We start from the raw sequence: 18,536 nt of genomic DNA, 5'->3' as shown, positions 1-18,536 counted from the left end.
TAAACTACATTTCCTTTTCCTTCTGGGCAAATTGCTAGACTAAATTTCCTACCCCTTAAATTCTCTCCCCCTCTCCCTCCTCATGATATGTGAGTAGTTTTTATGGGCCATTTGGTACCAACTTCCGTGCCCTCTTTCTTTACCAATCTACTAGCTTAATATTAATAGAATTCCTTGGAGCTAGAGGAGATCAGAGAAACAAAATGGAAAAACCCTATCTTGACTGTTGAGCAGAGCCTCTGTTCATAAGTCCATCCAATACTTATTGAACTGATTTGAGGAAACATTATATGCAGGATTTGGGTTGTTATCCTTAACAACAGTTATCTATTATTACTAGTACAATGTCCCTTATAAAATTTCTTCATAATTTAAAAGATGGAAATGACTCTGCCTTCAATTTTGATGAAAATTTGGTTCCTTGTGTTCAGTACTTACATGGTTATCAATTCTCTATTGTTTGTTACAGATCTACCATTTGCACCCCGTCCCACCATTTCAACAGACTTCAACATGTCCCATTTTGCTCTTGTGAACATTGTCCACTTTCTCTGTTTTTTCTTTCATTTATTATCTCTTTAAATTGAAGTATAGATGATTTACAATATTGTATTAGTTTCAGGTATACAGCATAGCAATTCATATATACATATATATGTGTATGTATATATGTCTGTATAGATCTATGTGTGTATATGTATATATTCTTTTCCATTATGGTTTATTACAAGAAATTGACTATAGTTCCTGTGCTATACAGTAGATCTTTCTTGTTTATCTGTTTTATATATGGTACATGTATCTGTTAATCCCATATTCCTAATTTCTTTCTTTCCCCACTTTTCCCTTTGGCGACTGTAAGTTGGTTTTGTATTTCTGTGGATTTGTTTTATAAATAAGTTCATTGGCATTATTTTCAGATTCCACATATAAGTGATAACATGTAATATTTGTATTTGTCTGACTGACTTCGTTTAGTATGATAATCTGTAGATCCATCCATGTTGCTGTAAATGGCATTATTTCATTTTTTTATGGCTGAGAAATATTCCATTATATATATATATGTATGTATATATATATATTCCATTATACACACACACACACACACCCTACAGCTTCTTTATCCATTCATCTGTTGATGTGCATTTAGATTGCTTCCATGTTTCCATGTCTTGACTATTGTAAATAGTGCCACTATGAACATTGGGGTGCATATATCTTTTCTAATGTCTTTTATAGGTTTTGAGTTTTCTGGATATATGCCCAGGAGTGGAATTACTGAATCAGGTGGTAATTCTGTTTTTAGATTTTTAAGGAACATCTGTATGGTTTTCCATAGTGGCTGCACCAATTTACATTCCCACTAACTGTGTAGGAGGGTTCCCTTTTCTTCACATCCTCTCCAACTTTTATTGTTTGTAGATTTTTTTGGTGATGGCCATTTGACTGGTGTGAGGTGATAACTCACTGTAGTTTTGATTTGGATTTATCTAATAAATAGCAATGATGAGCATCTTTATATATGCCTGTTGTTCATTTGTATGTATTCTTTGGAGATATGTCTATTTAGGTCTGCCCATTTTTTGATGGTGTTGTTGTTGTTGTTGTTAAGTTGTATGAGCTGTTTGTATATTTTGGAAATTGAGCCCTGGTCAGTTGCAATGCTTGCAAATATTTTCTCCTAGTCTGTATGTTGTCTTTTTGTTTATGGTTTCCTTTTTTGTGCAAAAGCTTTTAAGTTTGATTAGGTTCCATTTGTTTATTTTGCTTTTATTTATATTATCTTGGGAGACTGATGTCAATGGCACCCCACTCCAGTATTCTTGCCTGGAAAATCCCATGGACGGAGGAGCCTGGTAGGCTGCAGTCCATGGGGTTGCTAGGAGTCAGACACGACTGAGAGGCTTCACTTTTACTTTTCACTTTCACACATTGGAGAAGAAAATGGCAACCCACCCCAGTGTTCTTGCCTGGAGAATCCCAGGGACGGGGGAGCCTGGTGGGCTGCCGTCTATGGAGTCGCACAGAGTCAGACACGACTGAAGCAACTTAGCAACAGCAGCAGCAGCAGGGAGACTGATGTAAGAAAACATTGCTATGATTTATGTGAAAGAATGTTTTATCTATGGTCTTGTATAGGAGTTTTATGTTATTATGCCTATATTTAAGTCTTAAAGCCACTCTGAGTTTATTTCTGGGCTCTCTATTCTGTTCTACTGATCTCTATGTCTGTTTTTGGGTTTTGTGCCTATATCACTGTGTTTTGATAACTGTAGCTTTGTAGTATTGTCTGAGCTCTGGAGGGGTTATGCTTCCAGCTTTTTTCTTTTTCCTCAGGATTGCTTTGGCAATTCTGAGTCTTCTGTGGTGCCATATACCTTTTAGGATTATTCTAGATATGTACCAAATTGTAATGTGTAATTTGATAAGGATTGCAATAAATCTGTAGTTTTCTTTGGGTAGTATGTCCATTTTAACTATATTTTTCCAATCCAAGAGCATGGGATATCTTTTCATTTTCTTGAATCATATTCTGTTTCTTTTATCAGTATTTCATAGTTCTCAGCTTATGTCTTTCATCTCCTTGGTTAGGTTTATTCCTAGGTATTTAATTTTTTGTCTTGTGATTTTAAATGCAATTTTTGTTTTACTTTCTCCTAATATTTTATTGTTAGTGTAAAGAAGTACAATATATTTCTCTATATTAATCTTATATTCTGCTACCTGCTGAATCCTTTTATCAGTTCTAATAGATTTTATATGGAGTCTTTCAGTCAGTTCAGTCACTCAGTCTTGTCCAACTCTTTGCAACCCCATGGACTGCAGCATACCAGGCTTCCCTGTCCATCACTAACTCCCTGAACTTACTCAAACTCATGTCCATTGAGTCAGTGATGCCATCCAACCATCTCATCCTCTGTCAATCCCTTCTCCTCCTGCCTTCAATCTTTCCCAGCATCAGGGTCTTTTCAAATGAGTCAGCTCTTCACATCAGGTGGCCAAAGTATTGGAGTTTCAGCTTCAACATCAGTCCTTCCAATGAACACCCAGGACTGATCTCCTTTAGGATGGACTGGTTGCACCTCCTTGCAGTCCAAGGGACTCTTAAGCATCTTCTCCAACACCACAGTTCAAAAGCATCAATTCTTCTGCACTCAGCTTCTTTATAGTCCAACTCTCAGATCCATACATGACTACTGTAAAAACCATAGCTTTGACTAGACAGACATTTGTTGGCAAAGTAATGTCTCCACTTTTTAATGGAGTATCTAGGGTTTTCTATACAGAGTATCATGTTACCAACATATAATGACAATTTTACCTCTTCCATTACTATTTGGATACCTTTTCTTTTTTTTTTTTGTCTAATTTGCCTTAGTTAGGACTTCCAATACAATGTTGAATAGAACTGGTGAGAGTGCCCATCCTTGTCTTATTCCAGAATGTGGTTTGTCATAAATGGATTTTATGTCCCCACTACACCCACTACAGCGAGAGTTTTAATCGTGAACTGTTATTGAATTTTATCAAATGCTTTTTCTGCATCTATGTGGTTTTTTCTTTTTGTTGATTTGCATATGGTGAACCATTCTTGTGACCCTGGAATGAATCCAGTTTGATCGTGGTGTGTGATGATTTTTATGTGTTGTTTGATTTGATTTGCTAATATATTTTTAAAGATTTTTACTTCCATATTCATCAAAGATAATGGTTTTTTTCTGTTTTAAAACTCATGGCAAACAACCCCAATCTCTGCCTCCTAGTTTCTTCTGATTGAATAACCTCAATATCTTTAAGATCATATATATATATTTTACTCCAAGATGAGGTGAATAATTTAAATAGAATCAGAAGATGAGATATAAATGATCAAATTCCATCAATTTCTTCTTCAAGATTTCATGATTATGCTCAGTGGAGTGAATGCAATTATTTGTTCTTCTAAATAAGGTTTGCTGATGTACTTTGCCTTTCCTAACAAATATTCTCCTACAAACACGAAGTTTATTCCAGTAGCAAATATACCTATTGTTGTGTGGTCTCTATTCTTGTCCTTATAGGGTGCTCAGTTAAGAAGGTAAGTTAAATACTCTAAAATAATTCCTTTGATACAACTAAATTTCTTGATCCTTGGAGTCTTTATTGACTGTGTTTTTTTCTTCACTTTTTCACATCACCACATCCTGCCTATTCCTCTTTATCCTCAGATTTGCTTTTTTTGGGAGTATCCAGAACACCACCCTCCATCTCATCACCTCATACACGGACTACGACAACAGCCCCTCAACTGGTCTTCCTGACACTTTTCCCCTCCATCTAGTTCTTCTTACCAGATACATGTTCCAGAGATTCTCCCAGCCTTATTTTTTTATTATGCACTCACACAGACTTCTGTTCTTGCTGGCCAAATTTGCTCATCAGCTAAATAAGACTGACTTATTTTCCCCTCAGTCTTTATATGTGCTATCCTGCATATTTGGGAAATTGCCTTCTTTCACCTCTTGTTCCCTCTATTCCAAACTTACCTCTTGCACAGTTCAAGACTGAATCACCCCACCTCACTTATCAGCACTACATGTATATTATTAATTTTTCTACTTGGACTGTATTTTGCAAATACCCTTTTCTTCCTGCATTTGATGTGTAAACTCATTGAGAACAGGGACTTCAGTGTTTTAAAAAACATTTCTGTTTTACTTTTTGTAGTGGACAGTACATGGTGGGCACAATTGACTTTACTAATATCTGGAGAAATGTGCTTGATTAACTAGCAGTGAGCATTTGGAAAGATAAATTTTGATGGTTGCAGGTGATTTTGCAAGTTCTGATCTCACAATAATTAAATAGAGTGCTGAATAACCTTCTTAAATTGCCTATGGTTAATTTTAGTTCTAAAAAAGACAAATTTGATATGAAAGAGTTTGAAGTGAATTATTGCTTATCAAACATCCCCATACATTCATCAGAGTGCCTTAATGTTCAACACTCTGACCTCCTATCAAACCTCTTAGAACAAAATTGCATGAGTAATAGAGCAATTTGAGTCAAATAGTTTTCAACATTAAATTCTCTCCCAGAAAAAAGCAACAATTTCAAGTGTTCAAACTTAACTGGACACTATGAAACTGTTTTCTGTCTTAACTTCACTCTCTGATTTTATCAGATCACTACCTCACCTTGGGAAGTGAATACAAGGAGTGTAAAGATTTATATTGCAATTTTCAGGATATTTCCCCCAGTCATTATTTAATTCTCTAGAAAATGCTTGGTGAAAGCCAACTAATTTATTTAAAAATAAAAATTCATTTCAATGCCATTCTCCATTGAAACATGTAAAATATCATGTAAGAAATGAGTTGCCAGTCCAGGTTCGATGCACAATACTGGATGCTTGGGGCTAGTGCACTGGGACGACCCAGAGGGATGGTACGGGGAGGGAGGAGGGAGGAGGGTTCAGGATGGGGAACACATGTATACCTGTAGCGGATTCAGTTTGATAGTTGGCAAAACTAATACAATTATGTGAAGTTTAAAAATAAAATTAAAAAAATAGAAAATAAAAAATACAATTTAATGTTAAAAAAAATAAAAATAAAAACTCTGCTTTCAAGCATTAACTGCCCTTTGGCATTTTATTTTTAAATAAATTAGTTGGCTTTCACCTAAGCCCTTCAAACCACCAAGAGTGTCAGGGAATGTCCTCCTTTTTCTTGCCATAATTTCTTTCCTTCTCACGAGCCATTTTCTATATTGTACAGAGTTATAGGATATGACTCATTTCCATGTCCTCTTGAAAATCCTCTATAAATTTCTTTCAGAGTCTCCATAGTCGTATTGGAGAACGTAGATTGCCAAACCTGTCAAATGTCATCCTTTGTTAAATTGTAACGATGTACCTGTTGTCCATCCCCTGGGCATTGCTTATTATTAATGCAGTTTTCCTATGTATCTATTGTTTTCATGCATTTCTCATTTGTCTCATAGTTTGTGACATTTTCAGAATTTTCACCTTAAAATAGCCTCAGTTTTAAAAATTATGTATACTGTTGAAGGATGAGCTTTATAAATTTGTTGTGAATGTATAGAAACTAGTTGCAGCAGTATTTTTCTACATTTCCAAAATCCATTTCAGTGAGAAACTGAAAAGAAAAAGTTTCCCTCTGTGAAAGCAATTGGAAGAATGCATCATGTTCTAGACGAAATACTTATTATGCCCATACAGGTTATATCTTTTAAAAATTCTCAGATGAAAATTGAATTTTGAATTGCCATCTAGAAATAAATTTTTATAGATAGTGTACACATTGGTTCCTGAAAATGGTAGAAAAGGTTTCTTGTCGAGTTCCCTAACACAAGTGTGAATGCTCTGTTTTTGAGTACCTACTTGTAGTGAAAGGACACATTGTGGCCAGCCAACTCAAATTGCTACCCACGTTTAATCATTGTAAATAAAGGAAGCAGAGAGACCCATGTTATATTTTCAGAACTGGCATGCTCAATACAGAACTATTAGTTTAAAAATACCACTGAACATTCTATTTGAATTAATCTAGACTTCTGTGAAAAACAAAATAATAAAAAGTACAATTGGTCACTTAAACATATACTATTTCATGCAGGTTATTAACTTAGTAACTACACATATTATTAAAGAACAATGAGAGTAAATACAACTTTGTAACACTTGGCAAACAGTTCAGAATTGATAAATTTCCATTTTGAAATACCTATAGTTTCTACAGAAGCAAAATCACCTTTCTCAGTGGAAAAAAATGTATCTATAAAACACCTATGTGCTGAACATTACTTTTTAAAGGAGCAACTAATTGTCCCAGTGTGAAATGAACGTATATCATTCCTAAGGTTTAACATACTGTTTGTGCATAATGCATTTTCCGAGCATCTGGATATAGAAAAGCAACAGAAAAACAAGTACTTTGAACAAAACCCATGGATTATAGGGAATCAATCATGTAGAGAGGTTGAAATAAATAATAAAAACATATTACCTAATGTTCTCTTAAACATTTGTGTTTCACAGTTACCAGGACTGGGAAAATTCTTCATTTTTACACACTGTGTACACTTGTCCTTGTTTATATTCGCCCCCAAACATGATTTAAGATCCATACGCAAAATGCCAGAATGAACCTTAATTAATTGACCCCCACAGTAATCTTTGTGGACAGCACACCAAAGTTCACTGGAAATAACACAAAGAAGTAATTCACAATAAGTACTAGAATAGGGGCACATTCCTTACAGCAAATCCATAAGATTTTAGAATATTCACAGGGATTTTCTGATATGGTACAATCACAGTCACTTTGTGAGGGTGAAGAAGTTTAGTCTATAAAATATACTCTTTGAAGCACCAAGAACAGAGATACTTCTGAAGGAGCCTTGCACACATGGCCAAGCAGATATTGTGTATATTCAGAACAGTCTGTTTCACAACTACATTTCAGATGAGAATCACTGCAATTGCTTCTCTACCACTAGTAAACTTAAATCGTTTAGCACTTCATCTGTGAATATTGTTGTGTAACTTCTTTTCTACTGCTGACTCTTGCAGTCAATATTTATTTAAATTCAGACTCCAACGGTATTGCAAAAAAGGAAGATGTGAGCATCTTCATGTAAAACTTATAGCATAGCAACTCAAGAGATCATGTGGAAAAAATCCAAATCTCAATTTGTTAGCAAACAATAAAATGCCTAACTTAAAATGTGTTTTCAAATTTGTAAAACTTTGTTAATAGGGTAAAAAGCCATAAGGTTTGTTAAACATCATTCTAAAAGAGCTAACAGCCTATCTATTCATTTGCTTAAGAAATGCACGTTGTTTACCTACCTACCAGTTTGCCTACAGAAAATGTGCTTGCCTAATAAAACTAAAAGCTGTCATCATGCACTGTTGATTTAGTATACAGAAGTTGTCCATTATGTTGAAGAAGTTCTAAACGTATCAACCACATTTTTTTCTTAACTGATCTTCCTCTACATACAATCTTCCAATTGGGATGTCTCAACACTTCTTTCTTGATAATTCCTGATTTTCAGTTACTCTATAAAAGTTCTCGTTTCCTCTTAAACTTAGTTCAGAATTTTCAAATTCAATTACAGTCTTTAAGTTTTTCTTCTTTCAAATACTATGTGAATACTGAAATATTCATAAATATGGGGAACATAGCTTACCTACCAAAGTTGCTGTCTAAGTAGTATCATAAAATCTACTCTAAAACAATAGAATTTAAAATTGTTTTCTTTTAAGGAAGAAATCAAAACTGTACATTGGAACAAGGTACTATACTACAAAAGCAGGTCCTTCTATCCCCCCACTATTCTGGAAATGTAAACAAAAATTAGATACAAAAGTGATTTCTGTGCGGTATTCTTTGAACACTTTTTCAGCACCTCAATGTTATTAGGTGTACTTTTTGCTTGGTATAGGAGAAATTTTGTATGCACACATAGCTGTTCAGAGGACTTCAGATTTTCGACTACCAAATATCACTGGTGAAGCTATACTCTTTGGATGATAAAGGTAGCAGGGAACTGTTCCTATGAAATTCCTGGTTATCTTTCAGGGCATTGTTAAGGGGTAGCTGTCCATTGAGTAGTGTCAGAGGCAGGTTACAATAAGTGTGGTGGTTGCCTAAGGAAGGTACTGGCAAGGTGGTGGTTGGCATCTCCTGTTTATAACCTCTGCAACAATGCCTCATTTGCATCGAATCTGAATGGTGGAAATCCGGGAGATCAGCTTGAGATGACACCAGAGAGGCCGAGGTATTGGTCATGGCAATAGAGGGTATAGGCTGGAGCTCTCCAAAAAGTCCTTGTTCTGCAGAGTCCAGAACATGGCACCGAGAAAGCATTTCTTTTTTCTTGGTGGGCATTTCATATACTAAGTGCTTCCAAAACTTAGAATTTAATTTGCTGCTCTTGGGTCCCTTCCACTTGATCAGGGACAGAACTTTGATGCTGCGTTTTAGTGATTCCACCTCCTGGCAATTCACCTTTCCTTTTAATTCTGTACATTCAATCAAAATCACTTTGATTTCTCCACTGACTAGCATATTATGGAGTCTGCTTTCCAATTCGAAAATACTCCATCCTCGTCTGAGAATATAGTCTGGAGTTAGCACGATAATAAGTCTTCTGCTTTGCTCAACACATCTTGTGAGATCTTCAACGTAGGCTACAAATCACAGAAAGAGAGAAAGAGTAAAACAAAGACATTCCCAGTCTTTAAAGCAGTAGGTTTGCATTCTAGTATAGCAAAGATGCAGTCTTTCACTAAGGTACATCGCTTTTTCTTTTCTTGTATTGCACACTCAGAAAGCTTATTGCCTAAAAAAAAAAAATTCTAATACTTTTCTTTCCCCTCACCATTACTTACAGTGTTTTAGCTAATATAAACTGACTTCTTCAGAGCTTAGGTGTATTTCAGTTATTTTTATTTACTGAATCATTTAATTCAAGATAAGCCTTCAGGCTAATATTCTAAGTGAACAATCAGTGGGTTGATGAAGAGAGAAATGGAGCCTTTTAATGAAGGTCACTGTATTTATGGGTTTGGTTTGCTTTTCCTTCAGTTTCCAACTACTAAACAAGTAGAGAGGTCTATGTACATAATTTATATATATTACATTATACTTCAAAGATAATTATGAAAGAGATGGTGGAAAATCTCTTCTAAAATCATAGCTTGTTTCTCAGAATATCTTCTGTTATTTGCAACCTTAGTTTCTCCATTTTGTTCTTCAAACATGGAGATAGGGAAGTGGTGTGTGTGTGCCCATGAGTTTAATTTGAACCAGCTGCTCTTTGTTCAGAGGAGGAGTGAGGGGTGGAGTTGGAGCATGGGGGATGGTGTGGAATGGTCAGTATAGGAGGAGGAGTCTATCAACTGAGAAGTCTTTGCTCTACTTTGTGGGAAAATTCTGAAAGTAAGGTGAATAAGTTATGGTCTTTTCCTAGTAGAAAAGCACTCAACTAACTCTAGGTTTGTTTATCCCATGGAATAATCCTTTTGCAACCAGGCTTCCCAAAGCCTTATCCGCCAAAAAGGGAAACACACACATGTGTTAACAAATGGAGACTTGGACACAGGTGCTGTAACAGCGAGCTGTCTTTACTAAGCAGAGCACGAGGCCTTGTCTAATGTACAGTGCCCTCTAGCAGAAGCAGTGCTTACAGAAGCATAGCAACATTTGTCACTACAAATCTGCCCAAGGTTACAGACTGTTTTCAGGGTGTCACGTCCAGTACATAGTGTGGGGCCACCAAGCAGCTCAGTGCAAGGCATTTGAAAAGAGAAACTTATTGTACAGATGCATATTTTTACAGATGATTTCTCTTTCCCAGGGTTTTATTTCTACCGTTTGGCAGCAAGAACACTTTCACAAGTGAAAAAGAGCAAACTCTCTCTACACCCTACAGATAAACAACTTTTTGAGAGGTACACAGAGAATTGCCCATTTAACAAATTGTTGTTAACTGCTGTTTTGCTTTTTACTTAATACATTTCAGGACTTTCTCATGCACTAGTTACAGAGACTGTATCTGAGGTGATAAGGCAACTTCTAAGTGGGGAGGGAACCCCTTAAGAATTTTATTAAAATTAACCCCTCCAGAATTTTATTTTAGAGATTATGTTTTAAAAAACAGCATTGAAATCTGCAAAAAGTAAAAATGAAAACAAAACAAAAACACCACATAAGTAGCGATGGGGAATTTATCACTCTGTCATTTATAGAACTGGTGAAACAATGGAAGGAAAGGTAGAAAGTTTCAATAGAGTGGAAAAATATTATCCCAATGTATCAACAGCTCTGACTCTTCATTTTCTTCCTTTCTTTCTGCTCCCAAAAAGAAAGAAGTTATGTGGGAAGCTTCATCATTAGAGGTTGAATCTGTAAGATACAGTAAAATAAACTATCATGCATCTTTCCCATTATTCTTTTCACCTTTCCTCCAAACAAAACAAAAACCCAAGCCAGAATCATGGTATAAGTGCAGGAGTCCATGAAAACACAATTTTATCAGATTATGTATGAGTTAATTGTTATTTTTACAGAATTCTTTACAAAATGATTTACTGAGGGGTTATCCCAAGTAGTATTCCTCCCTCATTAATTGTAGCTTTACATTTAATTCTTAAAAATTTATCTGTACAACTTTGTCATGAGCACATTTGTCACAGAAATGATACCTATATGAACAACACTATTTCTATGTGTTGGGATGTAGCTTAATTTACTTTTTAACTATATTTTAAAAAACAAAAGGAACAGCTATACAGATTTCTATCTACTTAAAGAAAATGACAGCTCAAGCATTCACAGTCATAAGAGAAACAATACACACACAAATAAATTTGATTAGGATGTCATAGGCTTTGACTGTGGGCTTCCCAAGTGGCTCAGTGGTAAAGGACCTGCCTGCCAATGCAGGAGACGCAAGAGATGGGGATTCAATCCCTGGGTTGGGAAGATCCCCTAGAGAAGGAAATGGCAACCTACTCTAGTATTCTTGCCTGGAAAATCCCATGGACAGAGGAGCCTCAGGGGCTACAGTCTATGGGGTCGCAAAGAGTCCCCAGAAATGACTGAGCACACTCGCACATGCACAGGCTTTGGCTTTACTATCCTTTTTCTCTGTTGGGGGAGGGAACAGGATACAATTTTTGCCCCATTAATATGGTTCTCCCCCTTCACTTGTCTATTATACTTTGTCATTTGACAGTTAAGCAGAATGCAACATTTAGGGTTTGAGGGGCTTCTGTGAGATTAATTAGGCAGAATTTGCATTTGCCCCCAGAAGGAACGCCTGTCAAGAGGAATCCCACTACACTCAGCTGCATGGGGTGTGAGTGTTGAAGAGAACCTTGGAGAGAGGGAGTGGTCCCTTTCTCCAGCATACTACACTGGCTCTGCTTATCCTGGCAAAGCTTAGTGGAGAGTTGAGGCAACCATCCAGATAATTCCAGCTGAAAACCTGCTCTGGAAGAAAAAAAGGTCTGAATTATCCTGGTTTGCCCTATATATACATTAATCATATGCACTGGAGTCAGTCAGTCAGTACATCTAAATTTTCCCTGGGTAGACACAGCCCAAGTGTCCCAAAGAAAACACAAGCCACTTTCTTGGGCCCTGAATTTCGTGTTCCATTTCACTTGGTGAAAAACCAAGTGGAAGTTTTCAGATGTGAAGCCCACATTTCACTTCTTGGGATGCTGATCAGTGGCTGGGCAGCAATCTCAATATTTGAAAGCAGTTTGGGGAGGTGCCTCTAAGAGCTGTCTGGCTCTAAGGAAAAGAAGGAGAAACTGGGCCCTCACTTCCATATTCTGGCTTGCTCTCTCTGTTTTTCTCTCTATGTTTTTTCTTTTTCTTACCCATTTGCTCCTCTTTCTTTCACCCTTTCATTTTTTTTTTCCTTTTCCTGTCCTGTCTCTCCTGTCCTTTTACCTCCTTCTTTGCTTTTTTTTCTCAATTCCCCTTCTTACTCTCCCTTCCTCTTTTGCTTACCTCTCTTTGCCCTGTTTCTCCCTTCCTTCCTAAATCTTTGCTTTCTGTATCTTTGGGAAAAACAAGGAACTAGGCATCATGAAAAGAATACTTAATTAGCAAGGGACCCAACAGGTAGAGTTAACAATATTTTTTACTTGCTAATCTTTATCCAGGGAGTTGTTGCTGGTTCCTATGCAGCAAGTGTACCAAAGAATTTTCCCCAACCCCTGGAGCTGCATATCTGCATACAATGACTGTGAATTGGAGCCTGATCCATTAGGACCATACCCTGTTTTTGTATGGCCTGTGAGCTAAGAATGACTTTTTAAAACATTTTACAGGGTTAAAAAAAATAAGAATATGATGCAACAGAGACCATATATGACCCACAAAGCCTAAAATATTTATTCTCTGAACCTTTACAGAGAAAGGTTGCCACCCCTAAATTAGAGACCAATCAGGATGTTTAGGTTTGGAAAAGTTCCAAATAAACTAAGCAGAAATCAGGTATCAAATTAAGGCATTGCTGGTCCACAGCTAGTGTAGTCCCTGACAGGCAGTGGTGTTTGCCATGGTAGGGCTGTGGTTTTGTGTGAGACATGTTAGAATCCTTCAGGAGCCATTTTAAAAAGTTTCTTACCATGAAGAGATAATAAAGAAATGTGTTTTTTGTTTTTTTTTAATTCCTAAATTCACAGCACACATGAATACTTGGTAAATCTTGCCCTGACTTGTTCAGGCAAATTTAGCAACCAAGTAGCAGGAATCCCTTAAAAGACTATTTTTTCCACATAAAAATATAAAACATCCCTTAAATGAAAGGACATTAAGTTATTTCTTTGCAAATTTTGAAGTAACTTAACAATGACAGAATAAACTATGGGTGGCTGTATCTGAGAGACTTCTGCTTCTCTAAACAAGGCTATGAAACCACAGTAGATATGAAACAAAGCTATTACACTTAACCTATTTGTGCTCTTCACAATTTTGTAAAGAAAAAAATGGGCAGTTGTATAAACCAAAATTCCAGTATATTTAGAAAAGTAGGATTCAATCTACAAAAGTTGAAAACAGGACACTTATAATCAAAGCAAAAAAGTAAACTGAAAGAAGAAATAAAAGTACAAAGTAGAATCAGGAAGAATATAATGGCAGCCCCAAGAAGTTTCTTCTAATGGGGTGTGTATACTTTTTCCAAAGAACTCAGTACTCCTAAATGCCAGGCTTTAAATCTACTCTGGATATAGGCAGAAGCACAAGGAGAAAACACTCTTATGCATAAATTTCTATGTGGTCTTGCTACTACCTACTAACCATTTGATTTATCAAACTAATTAATTATAAATTATGTTTTTAATTTATTTTTTTAATATATATATTTTTTTATTAATTATTTTTGTGTTGACACTGCTGCTTATGTCAGAATCATTATCAGGGGTAGTAGGCATATTAAAAATTAAAAGACAAGTACTTAGTCTGTAGGTAAAAGCATAATTTATTACTTAATCAGGTTCAAACAATAGAATCTTGGTAGGCTTATACTCACAGCTATGTATATCCAAAATCAGTTAAACAGACAAATCATTAGGGTGAGATAGGATGTGTCAAAATTGATAACATTCTACTAATTTTAGTGAATATTACATAACAAATAGCTATCAGCAATGATATTTATTAAACCTATAGATTCATATATCAAAACTTAAAAACAAGACGGTTTCTGACTGTGACTGAGATGGATCCACTCCTATAACTGGTGGGGAGAAACCAGCAAAAATAATATAGGTTTCACATGTATCAAAGGAAAAAAAATGTATTATTCAGCACTATATATTTGGAAAAAGTTATTAGACCTCTGGTATAAACAGAGGCATACAGTGAGGTACTTTATAATGTAGTCTCACTGAAAATACTACCTACACTTAAAATAATGATGCTTAATACTAACTTATTGAAAGAGTTACACAGGTTGACAACCTCACTCTTTATCTTGGCTGATGTGAAAATTTTCGGGTCTTGCTTCTGCCTCTGGCAGATGTAAGAATCTGTCTGTGTTGTCTGCCACAGAGATTGAGGCTACAAATTTTTGTATTTAGCCAGGTGTGTGTGAGGGGAGCAGGGGGCTTTCTAAACAGTGTGTAATATTACTTGCCCTACAAAAACCTTCCCTGCCCCCTCCTCCAAGTCCTTGACTTGATAGCTCATAGTTCATAGGGATAAAATTATTTTTGGCAGGATTTTTGTTTTCTATTGACTATTGTAAGCGTTCTAATTGATTCTGATTAGTAAGCTGATCAACAGTTAACATGGATTTGTTGAGTCTTTGTGAGTGCAGGAAACCATGATGTATTTAGTTTTGACTTTGGAAGCTGCATTTTTGGTAATGAATCCTTTGCTTTTGTGTTTCATAAATGGATGGACAGGAAGGCATGATGCTGGGCAGAATCTACTCTGGAATGTTGTCCATATTTCTGAATTCTTTTGCTTTTCTCTTTACCTCTTCACTGAGAATAGAGGTAGGTAATGGAACACATTCAGAGGATACTGAAATAAAGAAAATGTGGAAAGTAGCAAACAGAGAGTCCGCAAAATGTCCTTCCCCTCCTTTTCTCTTTTAACCTCATGCCCTAAAATCTGTAGATTTGTCATTCTAATCAGTGCAGTCTTGATAAATATGGAAAAAGACAACTTGCTGCTTATATAGTATTTTCTATGGTTCCTTTGGTACTTAAGACAATTTTATCTTGGCCTTCAACTCTTTTTTTAAGGTGTCTGTTTTCTGTGCTTCCCCAAAAGTAGATGCTCTGTTTGAAATTCTACACAACAGAGGCTTCCTTTACCTCAAACTTTGAATGAAAAACCTCAGTCCATTGACCACAGTACTTTGCTGGTCATATTGGATACAGTTTACAGTTCTCTCTCTCTAGACTCTAACATGAAGGGGTTGGTGGGCATATATAATTTTATTCCATGTGAGTAAATTGTATACAATGTGTTAAATTTCCATGATTGTGCATTTCACCCCTGCCTCACACTTTTTAGGTCACAGACGTCAGATTGCCTGGAAAAGGATTTTATTACTCCCCAAGGACAATTTACTTGAATGATGTCCAGTATGTCCAGCTATTAGAGAAACTATTGGCAATGAGTAGTTACAGATCCATGTACAAAAATTTTTTTGCATGCCTCACTTCAGAAGCGACTAGGGATCATCTGACACCAGATGTATTCTCCAGTCATTTGTCATTTCAATGTCAGCACAATCACATGGCCATTAAAGAACTGAAGGTTAGAATAGTGAGGAAGGTCTAGCAAATGCAAGAATGTAATCAGACATAATCATTTTTACCTTAAATTACTGAAGGAGTCCTAGGATTCTTGAGTGAGAGAAACAGAAAATTGAGCATGAAAAAAAATGGAAAGACAATTTGATATTTGAAGCCAAATTCATAAATATAATTTCAACAGACATGGCTGATCAACCATATGTATGATAATATTTTTAATTCACTAATGTCTTTCTCTGGTGAAATAATGCAGGAATAACTCACATAGAGATCCCCATAGTCTTCCTATGGGTAGAAGAGGAAACTGAGCTAAAAGCTTTTGAAAGGCTTTTTTCTCTTTCATGTCCACTTAATCATCTATAGATTTTTCTAAAGCTTCAGCCAGAATTAGCTCAGTTTATAATTGTTTTTAAGTATTTCACATGTACTCTTCAGGATCCTGCTCACTTTCTCTTAAAAGGCAAATAAAAGCTACAGGATTTGGTTGCTTCTACTTTTAGTCTTAGAATGCTATTTTCTCCATTTGATCAGTTGAAAAACTTTTATATTTTTATGTTTTCTAATTTCTGCAGAAACAGAGATAAGATGGACTCAAAAGCCTAAATGGTACTCATCCAAAAATGTCCCCAATCTCAGAATCTCAACTGCACAGCTGGGTTCTGTTGGTCACATGTCAGCTTCAGAGCACATCTGTTCATTCCTAAAGGATCCACTAGGCCCCATGAACACAATGTGCTCTGTGTATAGTACTTTACACCACAAAACCCAGCAGCTGCACGGGTGAGAAAATCTCTACTTCTCAAGTTTGTGTCTCTAGGCAGTTTGAGTAGGGTGTTTTCTATCTGGCTTGCTTTTGGTTGCCTGTCACTTCTGACATTCAGATGCCTGTTGGCAACAAAATTGCTTTTGCTATTCTACTACAGATGTTTCTAGCCTGGGAAGAGACAGACCAAACTTTTACTGGAAAGTAGGAATTCTTGCCACATTCAGGCACCAAACCTGAGAAAACATAAGGAAGATTCTGGCCACAGGCTCAAGAATGGAAAGGTAGGTCACTGCCAGGAAAATAATGTCCAGATTTAAAGACTTCTAGTTTTAGCATTTAGGAAAAATATTTGTGTCAGATCTTCCCATCTGTGATGGTTCATGATGGCCAAAGGACACTTCCCTAGTAGGGCATGCAAGGAGGGTACAATTACATACACTTCACCTTGCAAAGTGACATCTTTACATTCAAGCTTTCTGAGAACTCATGGTCACGTGTGTGGGTGGTGGGGAGGAGAGAGGGAGGAGGAGGGGGAGATAAGGTAAGGGAGACACATTCATGTACTTTTGAAACCATATGCATTGGAGAGATTTGTGTGTTGATGAGGTTGAGTTGAAATACCATGAGAGTGGTGAAAAAGAAACTGAAGATACATCAAAAATGAAGGTATTAAACATGAATGGGTTTATGTAAAAAATTTCATTAGTTTGATTCATAGAAAATTATTGTTGTAGGTCAAGAATGATATTATGAAGTCTGCTTTTACAATCCTCAAAGGCCTCACTGCTAGTTTTTAGAGGTCGGAGCAGTCTTGGGTCAACATGTTTTAAATGAGATGTGAGGGACAAACACAGCTTATAATATTGTAACTAGTGCCCCCCCACAGGAATGTGTCTATATTTATATAGCATAACCTGTTAAATCTGTACCAATGGCTGTGACTACAGACCATAGAAGCTTCTTTAATAACACATATACACTAAGTCCAAAATGTTCTACTCTGTCATTCATGTGTAAATCAAGTATATTATTCATATACTTCATTGACTTCCTGAATGCGTGCTAAAAATGCCAAGGAAAAACTCGTTAATCGTGACATGGTGACTGCTCAGCCAGCTCTGAAATGTTGATGGAAAGGAAAAATTGTCAAAGGGCCTTTTTAAGAACTTCTGCAGGTTACACTCGCAAATCGGAATTCAGAGAACATGAATTTTCTCATTCAGGAAGGAAGGATTAAAATCAAACACCCTCCAGTGGTTGCATCTGAAAACTGCATAGTTGTCCCTTACTTGTAAAAGCAGCCTTCCTATGTACCACTGAGTACCCAGGACCCAACTCCTTGCTTAGTTTAATTGTTGTATCATCTCAAAAAATTAAAATGATCTTCTATGGACTATAAAATCTCTCTTCATCCTAATAACATCATCTTGGGTATTTTTATATTAAGTTCTTTACATGCCAGAATAAATAAGGCAACAACCTCCTATTATCCCTTATGTTGTGTATTACAGTCCTCAATTAAAATCTTGTATTTTCGTGCTAGGAAATATGACTTGTATAAGCCTCATATCCCATGGTCAAGGAGGACATTCAGGCCTGTGTATGATACACCAAAACAACTAATCAATTTCGCCAATCAACTAGCTGACTCATTGAGGTATAAAATATTCTACCACCTGTTTGGCTAAATTAACACAGCATGTTGATTCAATTGGCCTGTCAAGTTATCAAAATAAACTGAGAGAATGAATAAAATAGAATTTGCGGATGCATCTCTCTTACTCTCATGATCTCAGTCTGGGTCTCATGGGTCTCAGTCTGACCCATGCACACTAGGTGCCTCTTTATATAATAAGCAAGAGTCCTCTATTGAGTCTCAGGTAAAGTGGTTCACCTGTGTTCCAAGTTGTCCCTATTTCTTTTCTTGATGTGCACAATGTTGAAGTATTGCTTTCTGGGTCA

The 18,536-nt window shown here is 36.3% G+C and overlaps 1 protein-coding gene across 3 annotated transcripts in view; it reads right to left on the bottom strand.

The window, feature by feature from the left end:
- Positions 1-6,421: 6,421 nt before the first annotated feature.
- The window catches only part of IL1RAPL2 (interleukin 1 receptor accessory protein like 2), a 1,180,425-nt gene continuing 1,168,310 nt past the window's right edge, over positions 6,422-18,536 (bottom strand). For 2 of the 3 annotated variants that reach the window (XM_086387975.1, XM_086387974.1), the window contains exon 11: positions 6,422-9,205. In XM_086387975.1, the coding sequence (XP_086244101.1) occupies positions 8,508-9,205 (698 nt within the window). In that variant the 3' untranslated portion in view covers positions 6,422-8,507. Of the gene's footprint in view, positions 9,206-10,123; positions 10,923-18,536 lie in introns of those variants that run through there. The other variant, XM_086387976.1, reaches the window with a different exon arrangement.

The sequence above is a fragment of the Bos grunniens genome, chromosome X, assembly GCF_055505025.1.
Source record: "Bos grunniens cultivar Pamir isolate PY7600 chromosome X, Bosgru_T2T1.0, whole genome shotgun sequence".
Classification (NCBI taxonomy): Eukaryota; Metazoa; Chordata; class Mammalia; order Artiodactyla; family Bovidae; genus Bos; species Bos grunniens.
This window is presented reverse-complemented; position numbering and strand designations above follow the sequence as displayed.